Source organism: Desmodus rotundus, chromosome 4 (assembly GCF_022682495.2).
Source record: "Desmodus rotundus isolate HL8 chromosome 4, HLdesRot8A.1, whole genome shotgun sequence".
Lineage (NCBI taxonomy): Eukaryota > Metazoa > Chordata > Mammalia > Chiroptera > Phyllostomidae > Desmodus > Desmodus rotundus.
The window spans coordinates 143224364-143248684 of NC_071390.1; the positions used below are offsets into that span (position 1 = coordinate 143224364).

At 36.7% G+C, this 24321-nt stretch overlaps 1 protein-coding gene across 2 annotated transcripts in view; it reads right to left on the reverse strand.

Moving 5' to 3' along the window:
• Window positions 1-791: 791 nt before the first annotated feature.
• Window positions 792-24321, reverse strand: part of C4H10orf67 (chromosome 4 C10orf67 homolog) — a 94296-nt gene continuing 70766 nt past the window's right edge. For both annotated transcript variants that reach the window (XM_045184352.2, XM_045184345.2), the window contains 6 exons: window positions 23656-23715; window positions 22865-22944; window positions 22725-22790; window positions 9734-9821; window positions 1079-1162; window positions 792-991 (listed from right to left, as the gene is read on the reverse strand). In XM_045184352.2, coding sequence (XP_045040287.2) covers window positions 917-991; window positions 1079-1162; window positions 9734-9821; window positions 22725-22790; window positions 22865-22944; window positions 23656-23715 — 453 coding nt within the window. In that variant the 3' untranslated portion in view covers window positions 792-916. The remainder of the gene's footprint in view (window positions 992-1078; window positions 1163-9733; window positions 9822-22724; window positions 22791-22864; window positions 22945-23655; window positions 23716-24321) is intronic.

A 24321-nucleotide genomic window follows, 5' to 3' on the forward strand; every position in this document is an offset into this window, starting at 1 on the left:
ATACTGCCAGTACACGTAAGCACTACAGAAATAGCCTCTCCATTGCATGGAAGCCCAGAAGGAGGTTCCTCAGTGCTGAAGATCCATCGAGCTTTCAAAGAGCAGAATATTTTAAAATTAGGGTCCAGAATTTAAACTCTTATCACACAATTCTCCCTTGCAGAAAGATTTACTATAAAAGTCTACTTTTAAACATTCCCAGACATGAAAAATAAAAATCATTGACACCCTTTGGGGTTATCCTCAATAATAATAATTCAGACTAATAATGTCATATTTTGTTAATCCAACTTGTTTAGTAGAGCCCACTAATAGCTTTAAATGATGAATTTCTTTAATTTTACTTAATCACCCTGCCAGTCAACACGCTCAGCTGGACTGCTGATAACATAGACAATTAAAGAAAGAGGTGACTAAGTAGGGTTTGCATTTTGGTTTCAAAGTTTAAATTAAAGGAAGTGTGGTTGTAACCCCCAAAGACTTACAGAAACTTATAGACAAAACATACTTCCAGTTGTAAAAGGCTCTAATTTAAAACCCTGTAAGGACCGAGGGGAGATAAAATATGCTAGAAATAGTCATACTTCTTTCCTAATTATTAAGTTGGAAAAATAGGAATTTAACAGGAGAATCAGGTTGGGGGGCAGTTTAAATAATAGAAAAGAAAAAGGATTCCATTTGAGATAGTTTCTAGTTTTTAAATATGTCTAAATTCTTTTTTGATTAGCAGCAATCAATATTCAGAAATATGTATTAACATTCTTTTATTTGGCATATCTATGTATCATTTTTATAAATTGTCTGAAAAAAGTCATACATCCATTCAGAATACCAAACACTCCGGGATAACAAAGAAAAGAAATGTTATTCTAGACTAAGTACCCATTCATTCTGTGTTTGAACCTCTCTTCCAATATCAAATATTCTTATCTTTTAATGAAGGCAGAAAGGATTTCTGATCGCTGCCTGTGTCCAAGTACTTGCCGTGCGTCTGTAGATTAAACCAAAAAGTTTCATTACTGAGGCTGAATAATATTGACCGATTAAATGTTTAATAGGGGGAAAATAATCTACCTACCAAAGGAGCATGAGTATCGTTTCCAGAAGATGTAGAATCCATCACCAAGTTCATTTTAGAGTGCACAAATACAGGTTTTAGTTTCTGAAAGACACAAAAGATATGTACTTTATTTTCGAGGGCAAATAATGATCAAATCAAATATGTGTAGAATGTTTTCAGCACTTAGTTAACCAAGATGAAAACCTGTTTGTTCAAATATGTCTGGGGAAATCCTTTCCTTTAAACCCATGGAATAGACCTTTTCCTTTTTTGGACTATTTTAAGAGAAAAATCAAGAAAGATTTAAAAAACTCAATAATAATTAAAACCAGACAAATTGGTGGGGGTGGAATTGGATTTTTTTCAAACTAAAAGAGAAAATTTATTTAGAATAGAAGCAAAAGAAGGGCCCATGGAGCTTAGGAGAGAGGAGGGTTGTTGTTTAATGGGTTCAGAGTTCCAGTTTTATAAGAAAAAAAGGAAATTCTGGTGATTTGTTTCACAACATGTGAATGTTCTTAAAATTATTGAGCTGTACACATAAAAATGGTTAACATGGTAAATTTTATGTTATGTATATTTTACTACATTTACAAAGAAGTCTTGAATAGTCCCTTCAGAAAAGAAGATCTAAGAATGGCCACAAGCACATGAAAAGATAGTCAATATCATTAATTATCAGGGAAATAGAAGTAAAAACTTCAGTGAGATAGTATGTTAGCATGGCTAAAATTAAAAAATTGGCAATATCAAGGTGGTGCCAATATGGAGCAATAGGAACTCTCAAATATTGCTAGTGGGAGAGTAAAATGATACAATTACTTTGGAATGTTGGCAATTTCTTATAAAGTTAAACATACACACTCTTAAGTTCCAGCCTGAGAGTTACAAGAAATGTATTTCTCCAAATGACTTGTACAAGAATGTTTATAGCAGTGTTTATTTTTCAAAATAGCCCCTAACTAGAAACAGCTCAAGCATCCATCAAGAGGAAAATGGATAAACAAATTATGGTTTATTCATTCAATAGACTACTATTGAGCAATACAAAGAAACAATTGCTACAGATACACATAATAGCATGGATGAATCTTAAAATCACTCTGCTGAGTAAAATAAGCCAGGCATAAAAGACTACATAATGTCTGATCATATCTACATAAATTTTAGGAATGGGCAAGACTTTAGTGATAGAAATCAGAACAAATGTTTGGCATAAGAATCTGGGTGAGCTATTATCTGAAGAGGGACATGAGGAGACTTTTAGAGTTGGTGGAAATGTTCTATGCTTTCATTTAGGTGATGGCTATACAGGAAAAAACTCTTCAAATAATATACCTAACATTTGTTCATTTTATCATATACAAAATATACTGCAAAATATACAAAATATACAAAAATAAAAAATATTGTTAAAGAAAATACTAAATCATTTTTTTCATTGCACTTATTCTAATATGTAATTTAAAGTATGATTTTTCCTCATTAATCTCTATCTTTTTGACATTGTAGATCAGGCACTATTCTAACCTCTGTGAGTGAAACATTTTACAAGACAGACCCGTCCATATCTCACAGAATTTATATTATAATCTATCAGGGAAGGAGCCATATTTGTCATGTGCACTACCTTAATCCCAGCGCAGACCATGGTGCTTGTACTCAATAAATATTTGTGGACTGGATGAGTGAATAGAGTGTAGGGAATCAAGGGAAAATGTCAGTGTAGCCCAAACTCATTGACTGACTCACTCATCACTTTTTCTCTTTCCTTCTTTTCATTATTTTTCTTAAACATTTGCTATCAACTCTGATGAGTGTCTCAAGTGCCTACATACTGTGTGGATGCACATAAGATTCAGGAGCCTGAACCCCAGATAAACAGTGGCACATAGGTGTATTCTAAAGCAGATAGAGAACCACACCACCTCCATAGGAAGACAGATTACATAAGTATCTGAGGGCAAGGTCAAGATGTCTCTCAAAAGAAAGACTGGATCTATTAATACGATTGAACTGGCATAATTTTAAGATTAAAAATTTTTTTCAGTTTACAGTTCACATTCAATATTATTTTGCATTAGTTTCACATGAAGAACATGGTGGTTAGATCATCATGTGCTTTACAAAATGTTCCCCCTTTTGTTCCTAATATTCACCTGTCACCATACATAGTTATTACAATATTATTAACTATATTCCCAATGTTGTTCTTTACATCCTCATGGTACAATTTTGAGATTTAGAAGTTTGTTTCATAAAGCCTGGGCAATTGAAATTTGGGCCAGAAAAAACTTACAGGACAGTCCTAAAACAAGCCTGATATTGAGTAGCATAGTATTCCCATGTGTCTTCCAATATTTTACTTGACCAACTGATTGAATATCTAAACTAAGGATTACTTCACTTAAAAGTTTCAGGTGGAAAGCTTGGAGAAGATGGTGGAAGAGTGAATGGACATCATACTCACCTCCTCCCAGGGCCGATCTGGAATTAGAACTCAATTGTGGAGAAACCACCCAGAACAAACAACTAAACAATAGTAAGAGAGAAGCCATACAACCTCTGACAGACAGAAGAATAAGCTTTGGCACGATCTACCTGGTATGGAGTATAGTAGGGACTTGAGAGGGCTGGCTGGGTACCCACAGATGGCAGTGCAGGAGGGATAATTAAGCAGCGGTTGGATCCTTCTGAGAAGAATGGAGTCTAAACCCTAAGCTAGGATTCCCAGCCTACAGCATCAGAGCCCAAAAAGTACACAGACAACAACTAGCAGCGAAAAATGGCAGAGATGCAGAGACAGATGGATGGAGATGCAAGAGTCGTTTAAAGGGCAAACACAAATTTTCATTTGTAGCCACTTACCCTGGGTTCTGGCACAGGCGAGGGTAGAGTGGGCTGGGGATGCCAGAGGAGAGGCTAAGAACTGAAGCTCTGGGGAGAGACCTGAGAGAACAGACACAGGGATCCTGGGGCTGATTCATCCCTTGGAAGGCAGCAGCTGTGGTGCTCAGGCAGACCACTCCCCTCTTAGCAGCAACAGCCTAAGGGGAAACAATAGACCCCACCACAGGTGGGATTTGGCCCTGCCCTGCCTGCTTAAACCTGAGTGCTGAGTGCAGAGGGGCTAGATTAACAACTGAAGGAGACAGCCAAGGACAGCAGATCACTGGACATCTCGAACAGGCTGCCTAAGGTCAGGTGGGGGTCAACATCTGACATCACCACAGGCAGATCCAGAAAGAAAAAAAAAACAGTGGTAAATACAAGAGGTTAATGAGACGAAATTCACTGTGGTCTTCTCCATGATCTGTGGTCTTTTTTTTCCTGCATTGCTTTTTAACATTCATTTCTTGTTCAGCAAGTTTGTACATATTAAGTTACTAGGTTTTATACTATAGTGTATTTCAATTCCATATTTTTCCCCTCCATCCTCTTAGTCCATTTTAACTTCCTCTTTCCTTGCATTATTTTCATTTCAGATTTTGTTTGCTCTCTTGCTACAACGTGTTTCCATTCTGCAGTCTTACTACGTTTCCCCCATCCAGACACACAAAAACAATTTTCTTGTCAAGGGTCATCTAACATCCTTTTACCTGCTTTAAAAATACTCGTGTTCTCTCTCCACCTTTAACAATCTTTGCTAATTGGTTGTGGGTGGGGTAGTTGCTGTTGTATTGTTTTATCAATTTTATCTCTAGAGTTTCACTAATTCTATATTTCAAATATCAAATTTTACTGATACCCTCTCCTACTCTGTTTTTCACCTGAAATTTTAATTTTGCCATCTTAGTCTGTTTTTTTCTCTTTTGCCTTCCTTCTATTTCCCTTTCATCCTGCCCTTTCTTTTTCTTCAATCACTTTTTTTTTCTTTTTCCTTACATCTGAAATTTGAACTTTTCCCTGTTTTAGCCTGGTTTTTGTTTTTCATTCTTAATATTTCCCCTCTCTCTATCATTTCAGATTCACATCCCATTTCTCTAATCATCTCTTAGACTTTTCTTTGATTCTTTTTTCCTTCTTTTTCCCATACCACCTGTACTGATTTTTAGCTCATTTGTTGTTGATAGTATTATAGTGGATCTTTCTCTGCAATTTGGCCCACAAATTTTTATTAATTACTTACTATATTTCCTTCCTTTTTCTTTCTCTCTCTCACTTTATTTTATTTTATATTATTTTAATTTCTGTTTAAACCTAATACTATATGCTTTTCTTCTCATACTTCTTTCCACATTCTTCATTCCCTTTTTTATTCATGATGTAATTTTTACCTTCTCTCTTCCCATTGCTCCAACTCCCAACTCTTACTAGTGCTCCTACCCCTTCCCTGTCAAAATCACTTTTCATTGAGTAGGTCATCTCATACCCACTCTCCATCCTTATAATAATCTTAATCTTGTTATAACCTTATTAATACTGGTTTATTTGTGTTGATAGTGGAATTGTGGTGGAGGGGGAGTTATTTTTTCAGGTGTGGGTTTATTTCCTAGGCTTTGTGGTTTTGTTCTGGAAGTACCTGCACAATAGCACACAAGATGTGGTGGGTGGAGTGACCCTCAATCAACCAGCTGGAGGGAAGGACCTACCAAAGAATGACCCAACAACAATCAAAACCCAATTACATTCAGCAAAACAGCATAAACGGCATAAAGGGCATCCCAAGAGCATCACGTTCAGGAGATCAAGAAGACTGCACCACTGAGTCTTACAGGCCTCCTACCATAGAATTTCATACCATGAGCCAGGAAGTCACAACATCAATTTAAGAAGCAGAAGCAAACAAGAAGAGTCTCACAAATAATGGGAAGACAAAGAAACAATCTCCAGTCGAAAGGAAAGGAGGAATCCTAAGAAGGAATGCTAAATGAATTAGAGGCAAGCCAACTATCAGACACTGAGTTCAAGATAATGGTTATAAAAAAGCTCAATGAGCTCAGTGAGAATTACAAAAAGTACAGGGAAGCTACAAGGAACTTACAGTGAACTATATCAGCATAAAAAAGGACATAGAAACAATCAACCAGGGCCAAGAGAAAATGAAGAATATCATTTCTGAATTGAAGAACACAGTAGAAGGAATCAAAAGCAGGCTAAATAAAACAGAGGATTGAATCAGTGAGCTGCAGGACAAGGTAGGGAAAAAACCCAGAAAGAGCAAGAAAAGGAAAAAAGACTCAAAAAGAATGAAGAGGAGTTAAGGGAAATGCAGGAAAACATGAAATAGAATAATATCCATATAATAGGGATACCAGAAGGAGAAGAAGAGGAGTGAGGAATAGAAAACCTATTTGAAAAAGTAATGATGGAAAATTTTCTTAATTTGATGAGAGAAAAAGCCACACAAGTCGAGGAAGCAGAGAGGGTCCCAATCAAGAAGAACCCAAAGAGGACCACTGCAAGACACATCATAATTAAAATGGCAGAATTTAAAGACAAACAGAGAATCTTAAAGAAAGCAAGGGAGAAACAAGAAGTAACATACAAGAGAGCCCCAATGAAGCTAGCAGCTGGCTTCTCAACAAAAATATTACAAGCCAGAAGAGAATGGCAAGAAATATTCCAAGTAATGAAAAGCAAAGACCTGCAACCAAGACTACTCTATCTAGCAAGGTTCTCAATTAAAATGGAAGGTGAAAAAGGGAGCTTCCAGACAAAAGAAGGCTAAAAGAATACACCTTCACTAAACCAGCATTGCAAGATATGTCAAAAGGACTGCTTCAAGAAGAGGAAGAAAAACAGTGAGAGAGAGGGGAACACAAGTACAAAGGGAGTAAAATGACAATGAATAAGTATCTATCAAGAATAACTTTAAATGTGAATGGATTAAATGCCCCAATCAAAAGACATAGGGTAGCAGAATGGATAAGAAAACATGACCCACACACATGCTGTTCTAAGGTGGGTCTTTTGTTCTAAGAGACCCACCTTAGAACATGAGAGCTGCACAGATTGAAAGTGGGGGTTTTGAAAAAAAATATTCTAAGCAAATGGACAGGAACAAAAAAGCCAGGGTAACAATATCTATATCTGACAAAATAGGCTTCAAAACAAAAGCCATAAAAAGAGACACAGAAAGACACTTCATAATACTCAAAGGAAGAATCCATCAAGAAGACATAAATATTGTAAATGTATATCCACCCAACATAAAAGCACCCAAATATATAAGGAAATTCTTGGAGGACTTCAAAAAAGGTATAGACAGCAACACAAATATAGTAGGGGATTTTAACACCCCACTGTCAACAATGGATAGATCACCCAAACAAAATATCAACAAGGATATTATGAAACTGAATGATGCATTAGATCAAATGGACTTAACTGACATATATAGAACCTTTCATCCCAAAGAAGCAAAATACACATTCTTTTCAAATGCATATGGAACATTTTCAAAGATAGTCTACATGATAGAGCAAAACAAGCCTCAACAAATTCAAAAAAATTGAAATAATATAAAGCATTTTCTCAGACCACACAGGCTTGAAACTAGAAACCAACCTCAATGAAAATATTCAAAAATATTCAAACTCATGGAAACTGAATTGCATGCTATTAAAAAATGAATGGGTTAATAATGATATCAAGGAAGAAATCAAAAAGTTTCTGGAAACAAGTGAAAATGAACACACAAAAATCCAAAACCTATGGGACACAGCAAAGGCAGTCTTGAGAAGGAAGTTCACAGCAATAGAGGCCTACATAAAAAAATAGAAATATTTCAAATAAATAACCTAACCCTTCAGCTACAAGAATTGGAGGAACAACAATGAAGAAAGCCCAGAGCAAGTAGAAAGAAGGAAATACTCAAAGTAAGAGCAGAATTAAATGACATGCAGACTAAAAGAACAATTCAAAGAATCGATAAATCCAGGAACTGGTTCTTTGAAAAGATAAACAAAATCGACGAGGCTTTAACAAGATTCATCAAGAGAAAAAAGAGAGAGGACCCAAATAAATAAAATCAGAAATGAAAGAGGAGAAATTATAACTGAAACCACAGAAATACAAAGGCTTGTAAGAAACTACTATGAATTACTATATGCCCAGAGGTTTGAAAACCATGGTGAAATGGACAAATTTCTAGAAAAATATAATCTTCCAAAACTGAACCAAGAAGAAGCAGAAAGCCTAGACAGACCAATAATAGCTGGTGAAATTGAAGCAGTAATTAAAAAAAAAAAAAAAAAAAAAACTCCTGGTACATAAAAACCCTGGACTGGATGGTTTCACAGGAGAATTTTACAAAACATTTAAGGAAGAGCTAACACCTATACTTCTCAGACTATTCCGAAAATTCCAAGAAGAGGAAAGACTACCAAATTCTTTTTATGAGGCCAGGATCCCAAAACCAGACAAGACACAACAAAGAAAGAAAACTATAGGCCAATATCACTGATGAACACAGACTCTAAAATCCTCAACAAAGTACTGGCAAACCACATCCACCAATACCTCAAAAAGATCATACACCATGATCAAGTGGGATTCATCCCAGGGAATCAAGGATGGTATAATATTGTTTATACAAATCAATAAATGTAATACATCACTTAAACAAAAGAAAAGACAAAAATCACATGATCATATCAATGGATGCCGAAAAAGCATTTGATAAGGTACAGCACTCATTTATGATTAAAACACCCAGCAAAATGTAAGTAGAGGGAGCATACCTCAATGTAATAAAGGCAATATATGAAAAACCTACAACCAACATCATACTCAACAAAAACTAAAAGCTTTCCCATTAGGATCAGGAGCAAGACAAGGATGTCCGCTCTCACCACTTTTATTCAACACAGTATTGGAAGCCCTAGCCAGAGCAATCAGACAAAAAGAAAAAAAAATAAAAGGCATACAAATTGGAAAGAAGGAAGTAGAACTGTCATTGTTTGCAGATGATATGATAATGTACATAGACAACCCCATAGACTCCACCAAAAAAGTACTCTACCTAATAAGGGAATTTGGCAAAAAAAAGTGCGATACAAAGTCAATATTCAGAAATCAAAGGCATTTTTGTACACTGACAATGAAATATCAGAAACAGAAATGAAGGAAAAAATCCCATTTGCTATAGCAACAAGAAAAGTAACATACACAGGAATAATCCTAACCAAGGAGGTAAGGGATGGGTACTCAGAAATACACAACACTGAAGAAAGAAATTAAGGAAGACAAATAAATGGAAGCATATACCATGTTCATGGATTGGTAGAAGTAACATCATCAAAATATCCATACTACCCCCAAAGCCATGCCCAGGGACAGATTCTTTAATCTCCTTTTTCCCTTTGGAAATGACTGGCTTCTTGAGCTTTGATATTTCCTAACATTCATCCATGCCCACAAATGATCAGACTGATAGTTACTTCCCAGGTAGAATGAATCATCCCTCCTCTGAAAATTTCACTTGCCTTCACTTGAGCTATGTAGCTCAACCACATAGCATTGTAACATTTTGTTTATGCATCTATATCTCACACCAGATTGAACTATTTGGGTTCAGGCACTCATCTCATGCTCTCACCATCTGCCAGAGTGACTGTCATGTACTATCTCCAGAGCCTGTAAGAGCAGGAGTTCAATAAATGTTAAATAAAAACAGAAAGACATGTGCAGATATCAAAGAAACAGCACCTAAATATCATATGTACTTACAACATAATTGAAGGATGTATCAGCAAGCACTGCAAACTGACGAAACAATGTGTGCCTGGTAAACATCTCATTCTTAAGGGCATGAAAGCTGAAATAAAAGCAATAGTGAAATTTGAATCTATAGAAATCATAGGATAGAGCAAATCAGTATGATGCTCATATGGTTAAGAACTAGAATTTTCAGTGTAAGAGAAAAAAAACAAGTAAAGATTTTAAAATATGAATATGAACCTGTTTCTTCTTTCATTTTGAAAATTACATAATTTTCAGCCCTGAAAGGCACAGGAGCAATGGCAACATGGTATCAATGAGCACCCCAAGGGCTGAGACTGTGGTTTAAAGACATTTCTCCATGAAATGAACCAGGACATCTTTTAGAAATGGCTGTTTATAGAACTAAAGCAATAAATATACAAGATGAGCCTGGGACATTCTATTGTTAAGGGAGTCATCGAAGATTATGTCAAAAGTACACTACTCAATTTTAAAGGGCTCCAATTAACTATAAGGTTGGAGAAATTAAGGATGAAAATAATGATTACCATATATCAAAGCACAACAATTATATGAAAAATTTGGGAAATTCTCACTCTATCTATATTGCAAATAATGCTAAAATTAGGGGATTCACTCTCAGGAAAGCGTGTGCTGCAGAGAAAGCCAAGAGTAAGCTGGACTACCTTTGTCTACAAGTAGGAAGAAACAAAACAATCACAGCATTCAATCACACGGGCAGCTCTAAGAAGAGATTAGATGTACGTTCCATGGATCAAAACCATAATGAGGAAGCACTACATAGCTACAAGGGTGACTAAAACCAAAAAGCAGGTAATTTCTTGCGCACCACGCTGTCCGATGGTGCCTCAGTGAACTTTTCCACCTTCCATGGGCCATCGGTATATCTGCCAGAGGTCTGAATCTCAGCCTTTTGGGGAGGACACTTTTCCTCAGCCCTAGAGGTATAAACTGCTTCGTACATTATGTTACTCCTCTATTCCTGAAGTTCTCTTAACTTCCTTTAGTAGTTAACCACCTTTTATTAGTTAATACTTCTTTTTAAAAATATATTTTATTGATTATGCTATTAAATTTGTCCAAATTTTCCCCTTTTGTCCCCCTCCACCAAGCACCCCCATTCCCTCTGGCAACACCCCCATTTAGTTCATGTCTATGGGTCATGCATAGGTTCTTTGGCTACTCTGTTTGCTATACTGTACTTTACATCCCCATGGCTATTCTACCTGTTTGTACTTCTGCATCCCCTCACCTCTTCGCCCATTCACCCATAACTCCCTCTCATCTGGAAACTGTCAGAATGCTCTCTGTATACATGATTCTGTCTCCGTTTTTGTTTGATTAGTTTTTTTTTTTTAATTCAGTTGATACATATGTATTTATTGCCATTTTATTGTTCATTGTTTGATCTTCTTCTTTTTCTTAAATAAGCCCCTTCAACATTTCTTGTAATAATGGTTTGGTGATGATGAACTCCTTTAGTATTTTTTGTCTGGGAAGCCCTTTATCTGCCCTTTAATTCTAAATGATACCTTTGCTGAGTAGAGCAATCTTGGCTGTAGGTCCCTGCTTTTCATGACTTTGAATATTTCTTGCCAATCCCTTTTAGCCTGCAAAGTTTCTTTTGAGAAATCAGCTGACTGTCTTATGGGAACTCCTTTGTAGGTAATTGTCTGTTTTTCTCTTGGTGCTTTTAAGATCCTCTCTTTATCTTTAATTTTTGGCATTTTAATTATGATGTGTGTTGGTGTGGTCCTCTTTGGGTTCATCTTTTTGGGGGATAGCTGTACTTCCTGGACTTGTATGTCTATTTCCTTCACCAAATCAGGGAAGTTTTCTTTCATTATTTTTTCAAATAAGTTTTCAGTTTCTTGATCTTTACCTTCTTCTTTTGGCACCCCTATGATTCAAATGTTGATACATTTGAAGTTGTCCCAGATGCTACTCACCCTATCCTCATTTTTTGGGATTCTTTTTTCTTCTTGATGTTCTGATTGAATGTTTTTTTTTCTTCCTTATGTTTCCAATTATTGATTTGATTCTTGGCTTCATCCACTTCACTGTTGATTACCTGTCACTTTTTCTTTATTGCACTTAGCATAATCTTCATTTCTGCCTGGGTCTTTTTTATGATGTTGAAGTACATAATGAGTTCCTGGAGCATCCTAATAAATAGTGTTTTGAACTCTGTTTCTGATAGATTGCTTATCTCCATTTTGTTTCATTCTTTTTCTACAGTTTTGTTCTTTTCTTTCATTTGGGCTATATTTCTTTGTCTCCTTATTTTGGCAGCCACCCTGTGTTTGTTTCTGTGTATTAGGTAGAGCTGCTTTGACTCCCTGTCTTTGTATCATGGCCTATTGTAGAAAAGTGCACCTGTTAGTTGGATGGGGTAGAGCCTTAGGTAATTGCCAGGGTGGGGCAACCTGTGTGAACCATGTTGAAGGAGTCTCAGGTATGGTGTCACTGATCTGTGGCTCTGTCTGGGGGAGGGCTCAGAAAAGGGGCAATGACCACTGCCTGGCCTCTGGAGTTTTGTCTGGGAGGAGGCTGTTCCCTCCCACTCGCCCTGATGCCAGACACTTCAGTTTCTCCCCATATGCCCCTGGTGCTGTCCCAGCTGCTGCCCTGGTACTGGAGTCCAGAGGGAATGAGTCTGCATAAGTCCTAAGTTTGTTTTGGTCCTTTAAAAAGAGATGCCCGAGTATCCCTCAGTTTCTTCTGCTACCCCAACCCCCACTGACTTTTACAGGCAGAACTTATGGGGAGTTATCTTCCTAGCACTCAATCCCTGGGCTGGGTGGTCTGTTGTGGAGCTGAGATCCCTTGCTTCTGAGTTATTCCTCTCGATTTTTATCCACTACATGTGGGTGTGGAACCATCTGTTCTGTGTCTCTGTGTCTCCCCCTTTCCACCCCTCCCACTCATCTGGATGAATGTGACTTCTTTAATTCCTTGGTTGTTAGATTTTCATGCTGCTTGATTTTCTGATGATTCTGGGTGATAGCTGTTGTGTAGTTCAGTTGTAATTTTTGCTGTGGTTCTGAGAGGAGGCAAGCCAAGTTGGAACCTACACCTCCATCTGTACTGGAAATCTTGTCTAATACTTCTTGATATACAATTTCTTTGTTCATGTATTTCCTGACTAAATTCTGACTGGTTTACCTAGTCAGGGCAAAGATGTGTACACCCAAAGTGGACGATTGGATTACTGTTTGCCCACATTTGGTGAACCCTTCCCTGTCATGCTCCTCCCCATGAGAGGACAATATGTTTCCATCATCTTGAACTTAAACCCATATGTCACATTCTGTTAATAAGTGCTAACAGAAAGTGTTTTGTGTCACTTCTGGGCAGAAACTTTAATCCCTGGTACACAGTTTGCTCTGTCTCTTTTGCCTCTGCCAAGACAATATTCTAGGTAGAAAATGCTGTATCAGCCTGAGCTCTATAGTGAAGATAACAGTGAAAAGTGCCATATCAAATATAGAATGAGTGAAATAAGCTATTGTTATTTGAAGCCACTAAGATGTTAGGGTTGTTTGTTGCTGTAGTGTAATGTAGTAGATTCTGACAGAATGGCCCTATGACTAGAAATTCCTCCCGGATATGTATATTTCTAAACCAATTTTTGTATGAGAAGATAGGAAATAGGAACAAGAATGTCTATTGCAGCATTTTTTTGTGTTAGTGAAATATTGGAAACAATCTAAATATGCTGGAATAAGGGAAGGATAAATAACCTGTAAGTCATTTATAATATTTGTAATCTATAATATTATACAGCACTTAAAATATGTAAACCAAACCTTAAGAATCAAATTGAATTTCAAAATTATAACAAGTGAAAAAATGGTATGTTATAATTGTTAATGTATATTATATAAGCTTTTAAAGCACACAAAATACTTTTTATTATTCACCTTTACTCAGATATAAATTTATAGTTAATAAAGGTTAAAAAGGTGAAAGGAAGAATAAATGCTAAATTTATGTTGATCTCTAGGAAGGAAGGAAGAGACATAGGATTGGAGTAAATGTATGAAGAGAATTTAAGTGTATTAGAAGTTTTTCTAAATTTGATTAAAAAATTACATTTCTGACCTATGAAAACTACTTGTAGGCATATCCCTTACAAAAATAATAGCAATAATATATTAAGAAAACACAAGACTATTCAATGTAGCATTGTTTAAATGGAAAAAATTAATCAGTCTTATATATGTGGATAAATTATAATCCACACATATAGAGAACCAAGTGGCTATTAAAATTAATGAGATGTACCTAAATGTCTTGATGAGGAATGCTGTCCAAAACAGAGTGTTAATAAAAAGGACAAATTGCATACTAATGTGTACATGATCCTAACTTTGGTAAAATATATATTATATAACGTTACAATGAACATGGGATTGCAGATATATCATCAATATCCTATTTTCACATCCTTCGTGTATATACCTAAAAGCAGCATTGCTAGATCATATGGTAGTTCTATTTTTAATTTTTGAAGAACCTCCATACTGTTTTCAACAGTGGCTGAACCAATTTACATTCCTATCAACAGTAAACAAGTATTCCCTTTTTTCCACATCTTCACCATTACTTGTTTCTTTTTATTGATTGATGATAACCATCTAACAGGAGTGAAGTGGTACCTCATTGTGATTTTGATTTGCATTGCCCTTATGATTAATGATGTTGAGCATCTTTTTGTGTCCCTGTTGACCATTTGTATGTCTTCTTTGGAAAAATATTATTTCAGTTCCTCTGTCCACTTTAAAACAATATTTTATTGTAGTTCAATTACAGTTGTCTGCACTTTCCCCCCACTACTCCCCGACATCCCAGCCAAACCCACCTCCCTCCTTTGCTACCACCCTCCCCCTTGGTTTTGTCCATGTGTCCCTTAGAGAAGTTCCTGAAAACCTTTCCCCCTATCATCATCTCCCACCTCCCCTCTGGTTACTTTCAGATTGTTCTTAATTTCAATGTCTCTGGTTATATTCTGTTTGCTTTTTTCTTTTGGTGATTATGTTCCAGGTAAAGGTTAGATCATATGGTATTTGTCCCTCACCACCTGGCTTATTTCACTTAGCATAATGCTCTCCAGTTCCATCCATGCTGTCACAAAGGGTAGGAGCTCCTTATTTCTCTCTGCTGTGTAGTATTCCATTGTGTAAATGTACCATACTTTTTTGATCCACTTACTTACTGATGAGCACTTAGGTTGCTTCCAGCACTTGGCTGTTGTAAATTGTGCTGCTAGGAACATTGGCATGCATAGGTTCCTTCAGATTGGTATTTCAGGGTTCTTAAGATATAATCCCAGCAGTGGAATTGCTGGGTCAAAGGGCAGTTCCATTTTTAGTTTTCTGAGGAAATTCCATACTGTTCTCCACAGTGGCTGCACCAGTCTGCAATCCCAACAACAGTGCACTAGGGTTTCCTTTTCTCTATATCCAATATTTGTTTCTTGATTTGTTTATGATGACCATTCTGACCAGTGTGAAGTGGTATTTCATTGTACTTTTGATTTGCATCTCTCTGATGGCTAGTGATGCTGAGCATCTCTTCATATGACTCTGGGCCCTCTGTATGTCCTCCTTGAAGAAGTGTCTGTTCAAAGCTTTTGCCCATTTTTTAATTGGGTTTTTTGTCTTCCTGGAGTAGAGTCCTGTGAGTTCTTTATATATTTTGGAGATCAAACCCTTGTCCAAGTTATCATTGGCAAATATGTTTTCCCATATAGTTTGTTCTCTTTTCATTTTTTAAAGTATTTTTTATTGGTTATGCTATTACAGTTTTCCCAATTTTCCCCTCCCCCGCAACATACCCCCCCAACCCTCCAGCATTCCACCCCCTTAGTTCATGTCCCTGAGTTGTACATATAAGTTCTTTGAGTCCTCTCTTTCCTATACCACTTTTTATCTCTCCCCATCTATTTTATGCCTACCAATTACACTTCTTCTTCCCTGTACTTTCCCCTCTATTCTGCCCTTCCCCCTCCCCACTGAAATCCCTCCATGTGATGTCCATTTCTCTGATTCTGTTCCTGTTCTGGTTGTTTGCTTAGTTTTTGTTTTCATTGTTTGTCTTTTCTTTTAGGTTCATTTGTTGAGAGTTGTGAGTTTGTTGTCATTTTACTGTTCATATTTTTGATCTTCTTTTTCTTAGATAAGTCCCTTTAACATTTCATATAATAATGGCTTGGTGATGATGAACTCCTTTAACTTGACCTTATCTGGGAAGCACTTTATCTGCCCTTCCATTTTAAATGAAAGCTTTGCTGGATAGAGTAATCTTGGATGTAGGTCCTTGCCTTTCTTGACTTGGAATACTTCTTTCCAGCCCCTTCTTGCCTGCAAGGTTTCTTTTAAGAAATCAACTGATAGCCTTATGGGCAACCCTTTGTAGGTAACTCCTTTCCTCTTGCTTCTTTTAGGATTTTCTCTTTGTCTTTAATCTTGGGTTACTTAATGATGATGTGTGTTGGTGTGTTCCTCTTTGGGTCCAACTTTTTGGGGACTCTCTGAGCTTCCTGGACTTCCTGGAAGTCTATTTCCTTTGCCAGATTGGGGAAGTTTTCCTTCATTATGTTTTCAAATAAGTTGTCAATTTCTTGCTGTTGTTCTTCTCCTTATGGCACCCCTATAACTCAGATATTGGAATGTTTCAGGTTGTCCCAGAGATTCCTCAGCCTTTCTTCATTTTTTTGAATTCTTGTTTCTTCATTCTGTTCTGGTTGGAAGTTTATTTCTTCCTTTTGTTCCAAATTGTTGCCGTAAGTCCTGGTTTCCTTCCTGTCACTGTCGGTTCCCTGAATATTTTGCTTTGTTTCATTTTGGGTATCTTTCATTTGTTTTTTCATTTTTCGACCAGGCTCAATCAGTTCTGTGAGCATTTTGATTACCAGGGCTTTAAATTCTCCATCAGATAGGTTGTGGATCTCCTCCTCGCTTAGTTCTCTTTCTGAGGCTTTACTCTGTTCTTTTATTTGGCCCATATTTCTTTGTTGGCACAGCTAATAGGTTTGAAGGGGGCAGGGCCTTAGGTATTCACCTGGGCAGGGCAACTGTCCTTGCTGCACTGTGGCGCTGCCTTTGGTGGAGGGGCTGGAGAGGGAAGAGTGCAGTTCGCCTGCTTGTCTGTAGCGCACTTCTCAATGGACTCTTATGTGAGAGTGGGAGAAACTCTCACTGCAGCAACCCCAGCTGTAGCCCACAATCAGTCTCAGTTTTCCCCTCAGCTGCCAATCCCGCCCCCATGGTCTGCTGCATCACCGTGGTTTTTCTGAGTTGGCCCACACAGTCTGCAGCCTTACTCGTCTGGTTGTTCTGATTGATTTTCTCTTTAATTCTTTGGTTGTTGGAGTTCCATGCAGTTTGATTTTCTGGCACTTGTTGTTTATTGATTTTGGGTTGGTTGTTATCTTCCTTTTGGTCATTCAAGGAAGTGAAGGGTTTCTACCTATGCTTCCATCTTGGCTGGAACTCCCTCTTTTCATTTTAATGCTGTTTTCTTTTGTTGCTTTTGCTTTGGATTCAAATCCAAAAACTCATTGCCAAGACCAATGTCAAGTTTACTCTATGGGTTTTCTTCTAGGGATTTTAGTTTCAGATCTTAAATTTAAGACCTAATCCATTTTCAGGTGACTTTTTTATATGGTGTAAGATAGGGTTTAAGTTTCATTCTTTTGGGTGTGGCTGTCCAATTTACCCAATGTCATTCATTGAGGAGGCTGTCATTTCCTCACTGAGTATTTTTTTTAAATTGATTATGCTATTACAGTTGTTCCATTTTCTCTCCCCTTTATTCCCCTCAGCCCTGTACCTCCCTTCCAATCATCATTCCCCCACCTTAGTTCATATCCATGAGTTATACATATAAGTCTTTTGGATTCTCCATTTTCATTCTCCACAGAGTAATATTGGATGTAGGTCCTTGTCTTTCATGATTTGGAATACTTCTTGCCAGCCCCTTCTTGCCTATAAGGTTTCTGTTGAGAAATCAGCTGATAGCCTTATGAAAACCCCTTTGTAGGCAACTGTCTCTTTTTCTCTTTCTGCTTTTAAGATTCTCTACTTATCTTTAATTTTGGGTGATGTCATTATGATGCACCTTAGTGTGTGCTTCCTTGGGTCCAACTTCTTTGGGACTCTCTGAGCTTCCTGGACGTCCTGGAAGTCTATTTCCTTTGCCAAATTAGGGAAGTTCTCCTTCATTATTTTTTCAAATAAGTTTTCAATTTCTTGCTCTTCCTATTCTCCTCCTGGCACCCCTATGACTTGGATGTTGGAATGTTTAAAGTTGTCCTGGAGGTTCCTAAGCCTCTCCTCATATTTTTGAATTCTTTTTTCTTCATTCTGTTCTGGTTGAATGTTTATTTCTTCCTTCTACTCCAAACTGTTGGCTTGAGTCCCGGTTTCCTTCTCTTCACTGTTGGTTCCCTGTACATTTTCTTTTATTTCACTTTTCATAGCCTTCACTTTTTCCTCTATTTTGTGACCATACTCAACCATTTCTGTGACCATCCTGATTACCAGTGTTTTGAACTGTGCATCTGATAGTCTGGCTATCTCTTCATCACTTAGTTGTATATTTTCTGGAGCTTTGATCTGTTCTTTCATTTGGGCCATGTTTTTTTTATCTTGGCATGACTGTTACGTAGTAAGGGGTGGAGCCTTAGGTATTTGCCAGGGTGGGGCAACCCACATCATTGTGTTGTGACACTGTATGTAGTGGAGGGGTCTGAAAGGGAACAATCCCCCACTGAGTATTTTGGCTCCTTTGTCATAAATTAATTGACCTTATGTGTGAGTTTATTTCTGGATTCTCTCTTCTTTTCCATTATGTGTCTGTTTTTAGGACAATACCTTTTATGCCAATACCATATTGTTTTAGTTACTATAGCTTCGTACTATACTTTGAAATCAGAAAGCATGCTTCCAAGTTTGTTCTTTTTTAAGATTGTTTTGGCTATTTGCAGTCTTTTGTGGTTCTATACAAATTTTAAAATTGTTTTTTCTATTTCCTTGAAAAATTCCATTAAAAGTTTGATAGAGATTGCATTAAATCTCTAGATGGCTTTGGATAGCATGGATATTTTAAGAATATTAATTCTTCCAATCTATGAGCACAGAGGATTTTTCCATTTATTTGTGTCTTCTTCATTTTCATTATCAATGTGTTATAATTTTCATTGTATAGATCTTTCACTTTTTTGGGTACATTTATTCCTAAATATTTTATTCTTTTTTGATGCAATTGTAAATGGGATTGTTTTTATTTTTATTTTTTTAATTTATTATTATTATTTTTTTAAAGGTAAGCCAATCAACATGGTTTAATCATTTAACCAATTCCAGGTGCCAACAAGCATTCCATTAACCAGTGACATTTTATTTTATTTTATTTTTATTTTTTTTTAATTTTTATTGTTATTCAATTACAGTTGTCTGTATTTTCTCCCCATCCCTCCACCCCACCCCAGCTAATCCCACCTCTCTCCCCTGCCTTTACCCTCCCCCTTGATTTTGTCCATGTGTCCTTTATAGTAGCTCCTGTAAACCTTTCTCCCCACTGTCCCCTCCCCAATCCCCTCTGGCTATTGTTACATTTTTCTTAATTTCAATGTCTTTGGTTATATTTTGTTTGCTTTTTTCTTTTGTTCATTATGTTCCAGTTAAAGGTGAGATCATATGGTATACAGAGGGCTCAGAGCCATATGAAAAGATGCTCAGGATCACTAGCCATCAGAGAGATGCAAATCAAAAGCACAATGAGGTACCATCTCACACTGGTCAGAGTGGCCAACATAAACAAATCAACAAACAAATGTTGGAGAGGATGCAGAGAAAAGGGAATCCTAGCACATTGTTGGTGGTAATGCAGGCTGGTGAGGCCACTGTGGAAAACAGTATGGAATTTCCTCAGGAAACTAAAAATGGAACTGCCCTTTGATCTAGCAATTCCACTGCTGGGATTATACCCTAAGAACTCTGAAACACCAATCCAAAAGAACCTATGCACCCCAATGTTCATAACAGCACAATTTACAACAGCCAAGTACTGGAAGCAACCTAAGTGCCCGTCAGGAAATGAGTGGATCAAAAAAGTATGGTACATTTACACAATGGAATACTACACAGCAGAGAGAAATAAGAGCTCCTACCCTTTGCGGCAGCATGGATGGAACTGGAGAGCATTATGCTGAGTGAAATAAGCCAGGCGGTGAGGGATAAATGGGATTGTTTTTAAATTTCTCTTTCAGATAGTTCATTGTTAGTGTATAGAAATGTAACTGATTGTTTTATATTGATTTTGTATCCTGGCTCAGAAGGGTGCCTCTGGACAAAATCCTGGGGTTGAGGTGGGAGTAGCTGCATTACTGTGGCATCACCAAGTTAGTGATCTATTCCTGGGCTGATGTGCCACAACTGTGCACCATTTATGCTGACAGAAAAGGCAATGATGACATCAGCAGCTAAGTGAGGCATGCCACGATAAGAGGAAAGACTAAGTTCTGCCCTTGTCATCACTGCTTAAATTCAATCTTTCTGGAAATAATGACAACTCAGCAGGAAAAAAAAAAGCTTTGAGAAGAAGCTCTGAATTGGACTGATACTGACTATAAATCATGAATTGGCTGAGAAATCATGGGACTAAACTGTTACCTTGACTGGCTAAGGTGAAGTTTTTCTTTTATTAAACAAAAATGATTGCTCCTGATATATGATCTGTAACTGTAAAATGAAATAACCATTTTAGCACACACAAGTCTGCAGCTGTACAATTAATCTCCATACCACACCATGGCACAGCACTCTGGATATATACACTCTCTATGGTTTGGGTGTATCACCTTGAATTAACACTTGGTGATGCAACAAAGCCAGAAAGATGTAATGCATTATATCCTGACATTATGCTGTATTTAGTCAATTAAATGAAGGGGGGAGGTTAAAGTTAAGAAATTAAGCAAAAAGGAGGAAGGACTCATAGACATGGACAACAGTATGATGATTGCAGTGGGGAAGGGGTTATGAGGGGCCTAAATGGTAACAGAAAAAAATACAAAAAACTTTAAAAAAAGGAAAACTTATAGAAAGTGTGTAATAATACTTCCTGCTATCCTAAATATTTAGCTACATAAAATCTGCAGAGACCAAAATGATAAATATGATTATCAACATCTTGGTTAACAGAAAATCAATTTGAAGTAAAACGAAGACATTCTTGTTGTAAATGTTCATTGAGTATAGAGTGAATCCCATAGGGACGGATACAAGATAAATCTTAAGGATGAAAGTAAATCCTACAGAAATGAATAAGGGAAAGACATTCTACTCAGTTTCAGAGATAGCCCAAAGTCCACGTGCAAGAAAATAAAATTAAGCGCATATTTAAGCTTTCTTTTTTTCTCAATCTCTTTGTTCCATCACCTCAGTCTCTTGTTTTACCTGTATCTATATGCTGTCCTTATAATAACTCTGTGAGGGGTCAGGGCAGCTATTAATATGCACATTTTTTCCAGATCACAGAGTAGTTATCAGCACGGGAGTGAAACACAAGCAGAAGTGGAAAGAACATTTTACCACAAGGATGAAGTCCTTCACTCATCATCTGGTGGTATTTCTGTTATGGAGATACTCAATGTGCCACCTGGGATTATTTTATTGCATATAAACAGCAATGTATTTTATACACAAAAAGAGTGCGTGCTTATGAAACACAGTGCAAATGTAGGGCATCGTCACCCCATGAAGTCAGGTGTGAACCTCAAGTGTGACCTGGGACATCAGACCAACATTGAATCTATCCTGTCTTGACTCTTGACTGTGAAAAAGTCTTGAAAAGAAATTATCAATATGTGATAAAAAAGAATCTACAGGAAATTATGGCAGGAGCCGGAATAATAGAATATAGAGTTTTAATGTTAACATGTCAGGACAAGAAAAAAATAAGCATTTCTTTCTTTCTTTCTTTCTTTCTCTCTTTTTTTTTTTTTGCCTTAGAACCACCAAAAATTATGGTCTTAGAGATAAATTTTGGTGACGGTAATTTCCCTGCTTGTTATATGTTGTAGTCTAGAACAGTCTAAGAGCAAGGGGGCTGGACAAGAAAAGAAGTGAGCCCAAGGTCTGCCTCAGGGCTAAAGTTTTCATCCCATGTGGGGAGAGGAACCCTGACATCAGCCATGCATGAGCCTGCCCCAGACCCACGCCAGAGTCTTCATGATGGGGTGGTGAACCCCACTTTATGTGGCCAAAAGAACTTCCTGGGGACAGAGTGGAGCAGGAACTGTTCAAAATTGACCTTACCAGAAACCCTGGGTATCCTCCAAAGTTAGTGGGTTCACCAAATGGTGGATCTCATGCCTAACCTTACAATTTTTTTACTTGGCATTGCTTTTAGGTTTTTCAGAATTTTACAGTGTCACTTTTTCCATTTTTTTACTTTCTCCATCTTTGAAAAAGACAAAGATGACACAGGGCAAATAAATTAAAATAACTATGTAAATGAAAATTAGACCTGAGAATTAAAGAGTTGGTGTGGTTTTGTCTGAAAAAGGGAAGAGGATCTAGTATACCAAGCAGTTTTATAAAGAAAATATAGACCAATTAAATATGATTATGTGCAATTGAGCAGGAAAACATTTTAACAGCCCTATGAAGGAAGATGACTGTGTAGGTCTGTCTCATTAAAGCAGGTATCAATAAGCACTGTCTGTCCTGCTGAGACTTTAAAAGTTGAAACATTGAGATTGGCAATGAAACAGAGTTTTAAATTAATTTTTCTCTGAAATAACTTTGACTACTCTTCTATTTTAGGCCAATTATTTTGTGTTTCTTCTTAAAAGTGTATGATTTATTTTATATTAATTACTATGTACAGAAAAATCCCTCCTCATTTCCTTAAAAGATGATTAGTCATTTTTATAACTGGAATTTGTATATATCACACACTATACCTGTTCCTGAGAGTAAAAAATTTCCTTTCCCAGATTTTGCTTATCCGTTCTGATGCCCTTTTATACCTGTAATAAATTTATAGATGGTTAAATTTTGTATTAGGTACAAATGAACAGTTATGAATCATTATTTCCAGTACCTTTCTGTCTTTTTTCTCTCATGCTCTAAACTAGCCTTTAATATTTCTATTTGCTTCTCCAAAACACGTTTTTCTTCAGCCTTTTAATAGAAAATACATCACAAAGTTAATTACATGACCAATACACACTATATCTCCATAAATCTGAAAAGCTATTTCTAACACATACCATGCACATTCTAACTATCAAAAATAATTTGAGGTAACAATGAGTTACATTTACTTACAAATTCCTATGAATTGGAAGAATTTAAGATCCCACATCTCCACTGCCTGTAAATGATTTACTGAAAGACAGCCGGCTCTACACAACATTATGAAGCAACCAAATTTATCTTCATCACCCCTCTCCCTACCAGGTACCCCCTTTTCTATATCTTGCTTTCCCTTATTTATTTTGCCCTCTCCAGCTCTTCATCAAAGGCAGCAGTTGCTTTCAGTTAGTCTATTTTCTCTTTCTATCAAAACTGTCCCCAGGGAAGGATCTGACCGACTCAATCACATTAGAGCTTTTTATTATTTTTCACTATTATTTACATTTTACAAGGGAAAATATTTTTGCAAAAGGAGTGAATCTCTAACAGGGGAATTGTAGGCATTTCAAGAATGAGAGAAATTTCTTTGAGTGTAGCAGGGATGTACCCCAGATCATAGTATAGAAGCAATCATGCCCTCTGTCTCTTTATAAGACTAATTCTCCATCAAAATCATTGTTACTTGCTAAGAATTGCCAGCATCAATATGAAAAATAATTAGGTAACTAATAATGGTCATATTATTCATTATTATACCTTAAACTCTATTTTCACCATCCTTCCTTCATGTGTCTCAGTAGATGTTTCAGGTGTAACCTGGCAAAGAAATAAACCAAGGTAAATCTAGGGTGTCACAAAATTAGGTTTACAGTTGTGAGTATGTGAAACTCAAACACAAAGTTTGTTTTTGTTATTATTTATTAATTATTATATTATTTTCCACACGGACCACTGTAAACCTACTTTTGCCCCACCTTTATAACATTTTAAATTAATGCATAAAGGTGTGGTTTCTCTGTAACTTAAAGAAAGGCAGCTGAGACTTACAATAGGCCCACCATAGACCCACAGAGGTCTTTTCTGCCTTACCCAATTTATAAAGCTCAGTGTTTATATATTGCATTCTCAGTTGGACAATTACAGCCCATTAAAACCAACTTTCCCACTACTGTTTTTTAAAATGCATTACTCTTGGTCAAACATTACCATTATACTTTTTAAAAATGAAAAGAGTAGTTGTTACCTGTGAAGACACAAGCCTTAAAAAATCTTTTATTTTAAATGATACTCGAGGTGGATTTTTGCTACTATACCTTTCTGATGATGAGGAGAGTAGATGGCAGTGAGAAAATATATTGAATATAAAAATTTTTTTGGTTAGCTATTGCTATATTCCTAAACAATAGAAAAAATGCTCCTAAT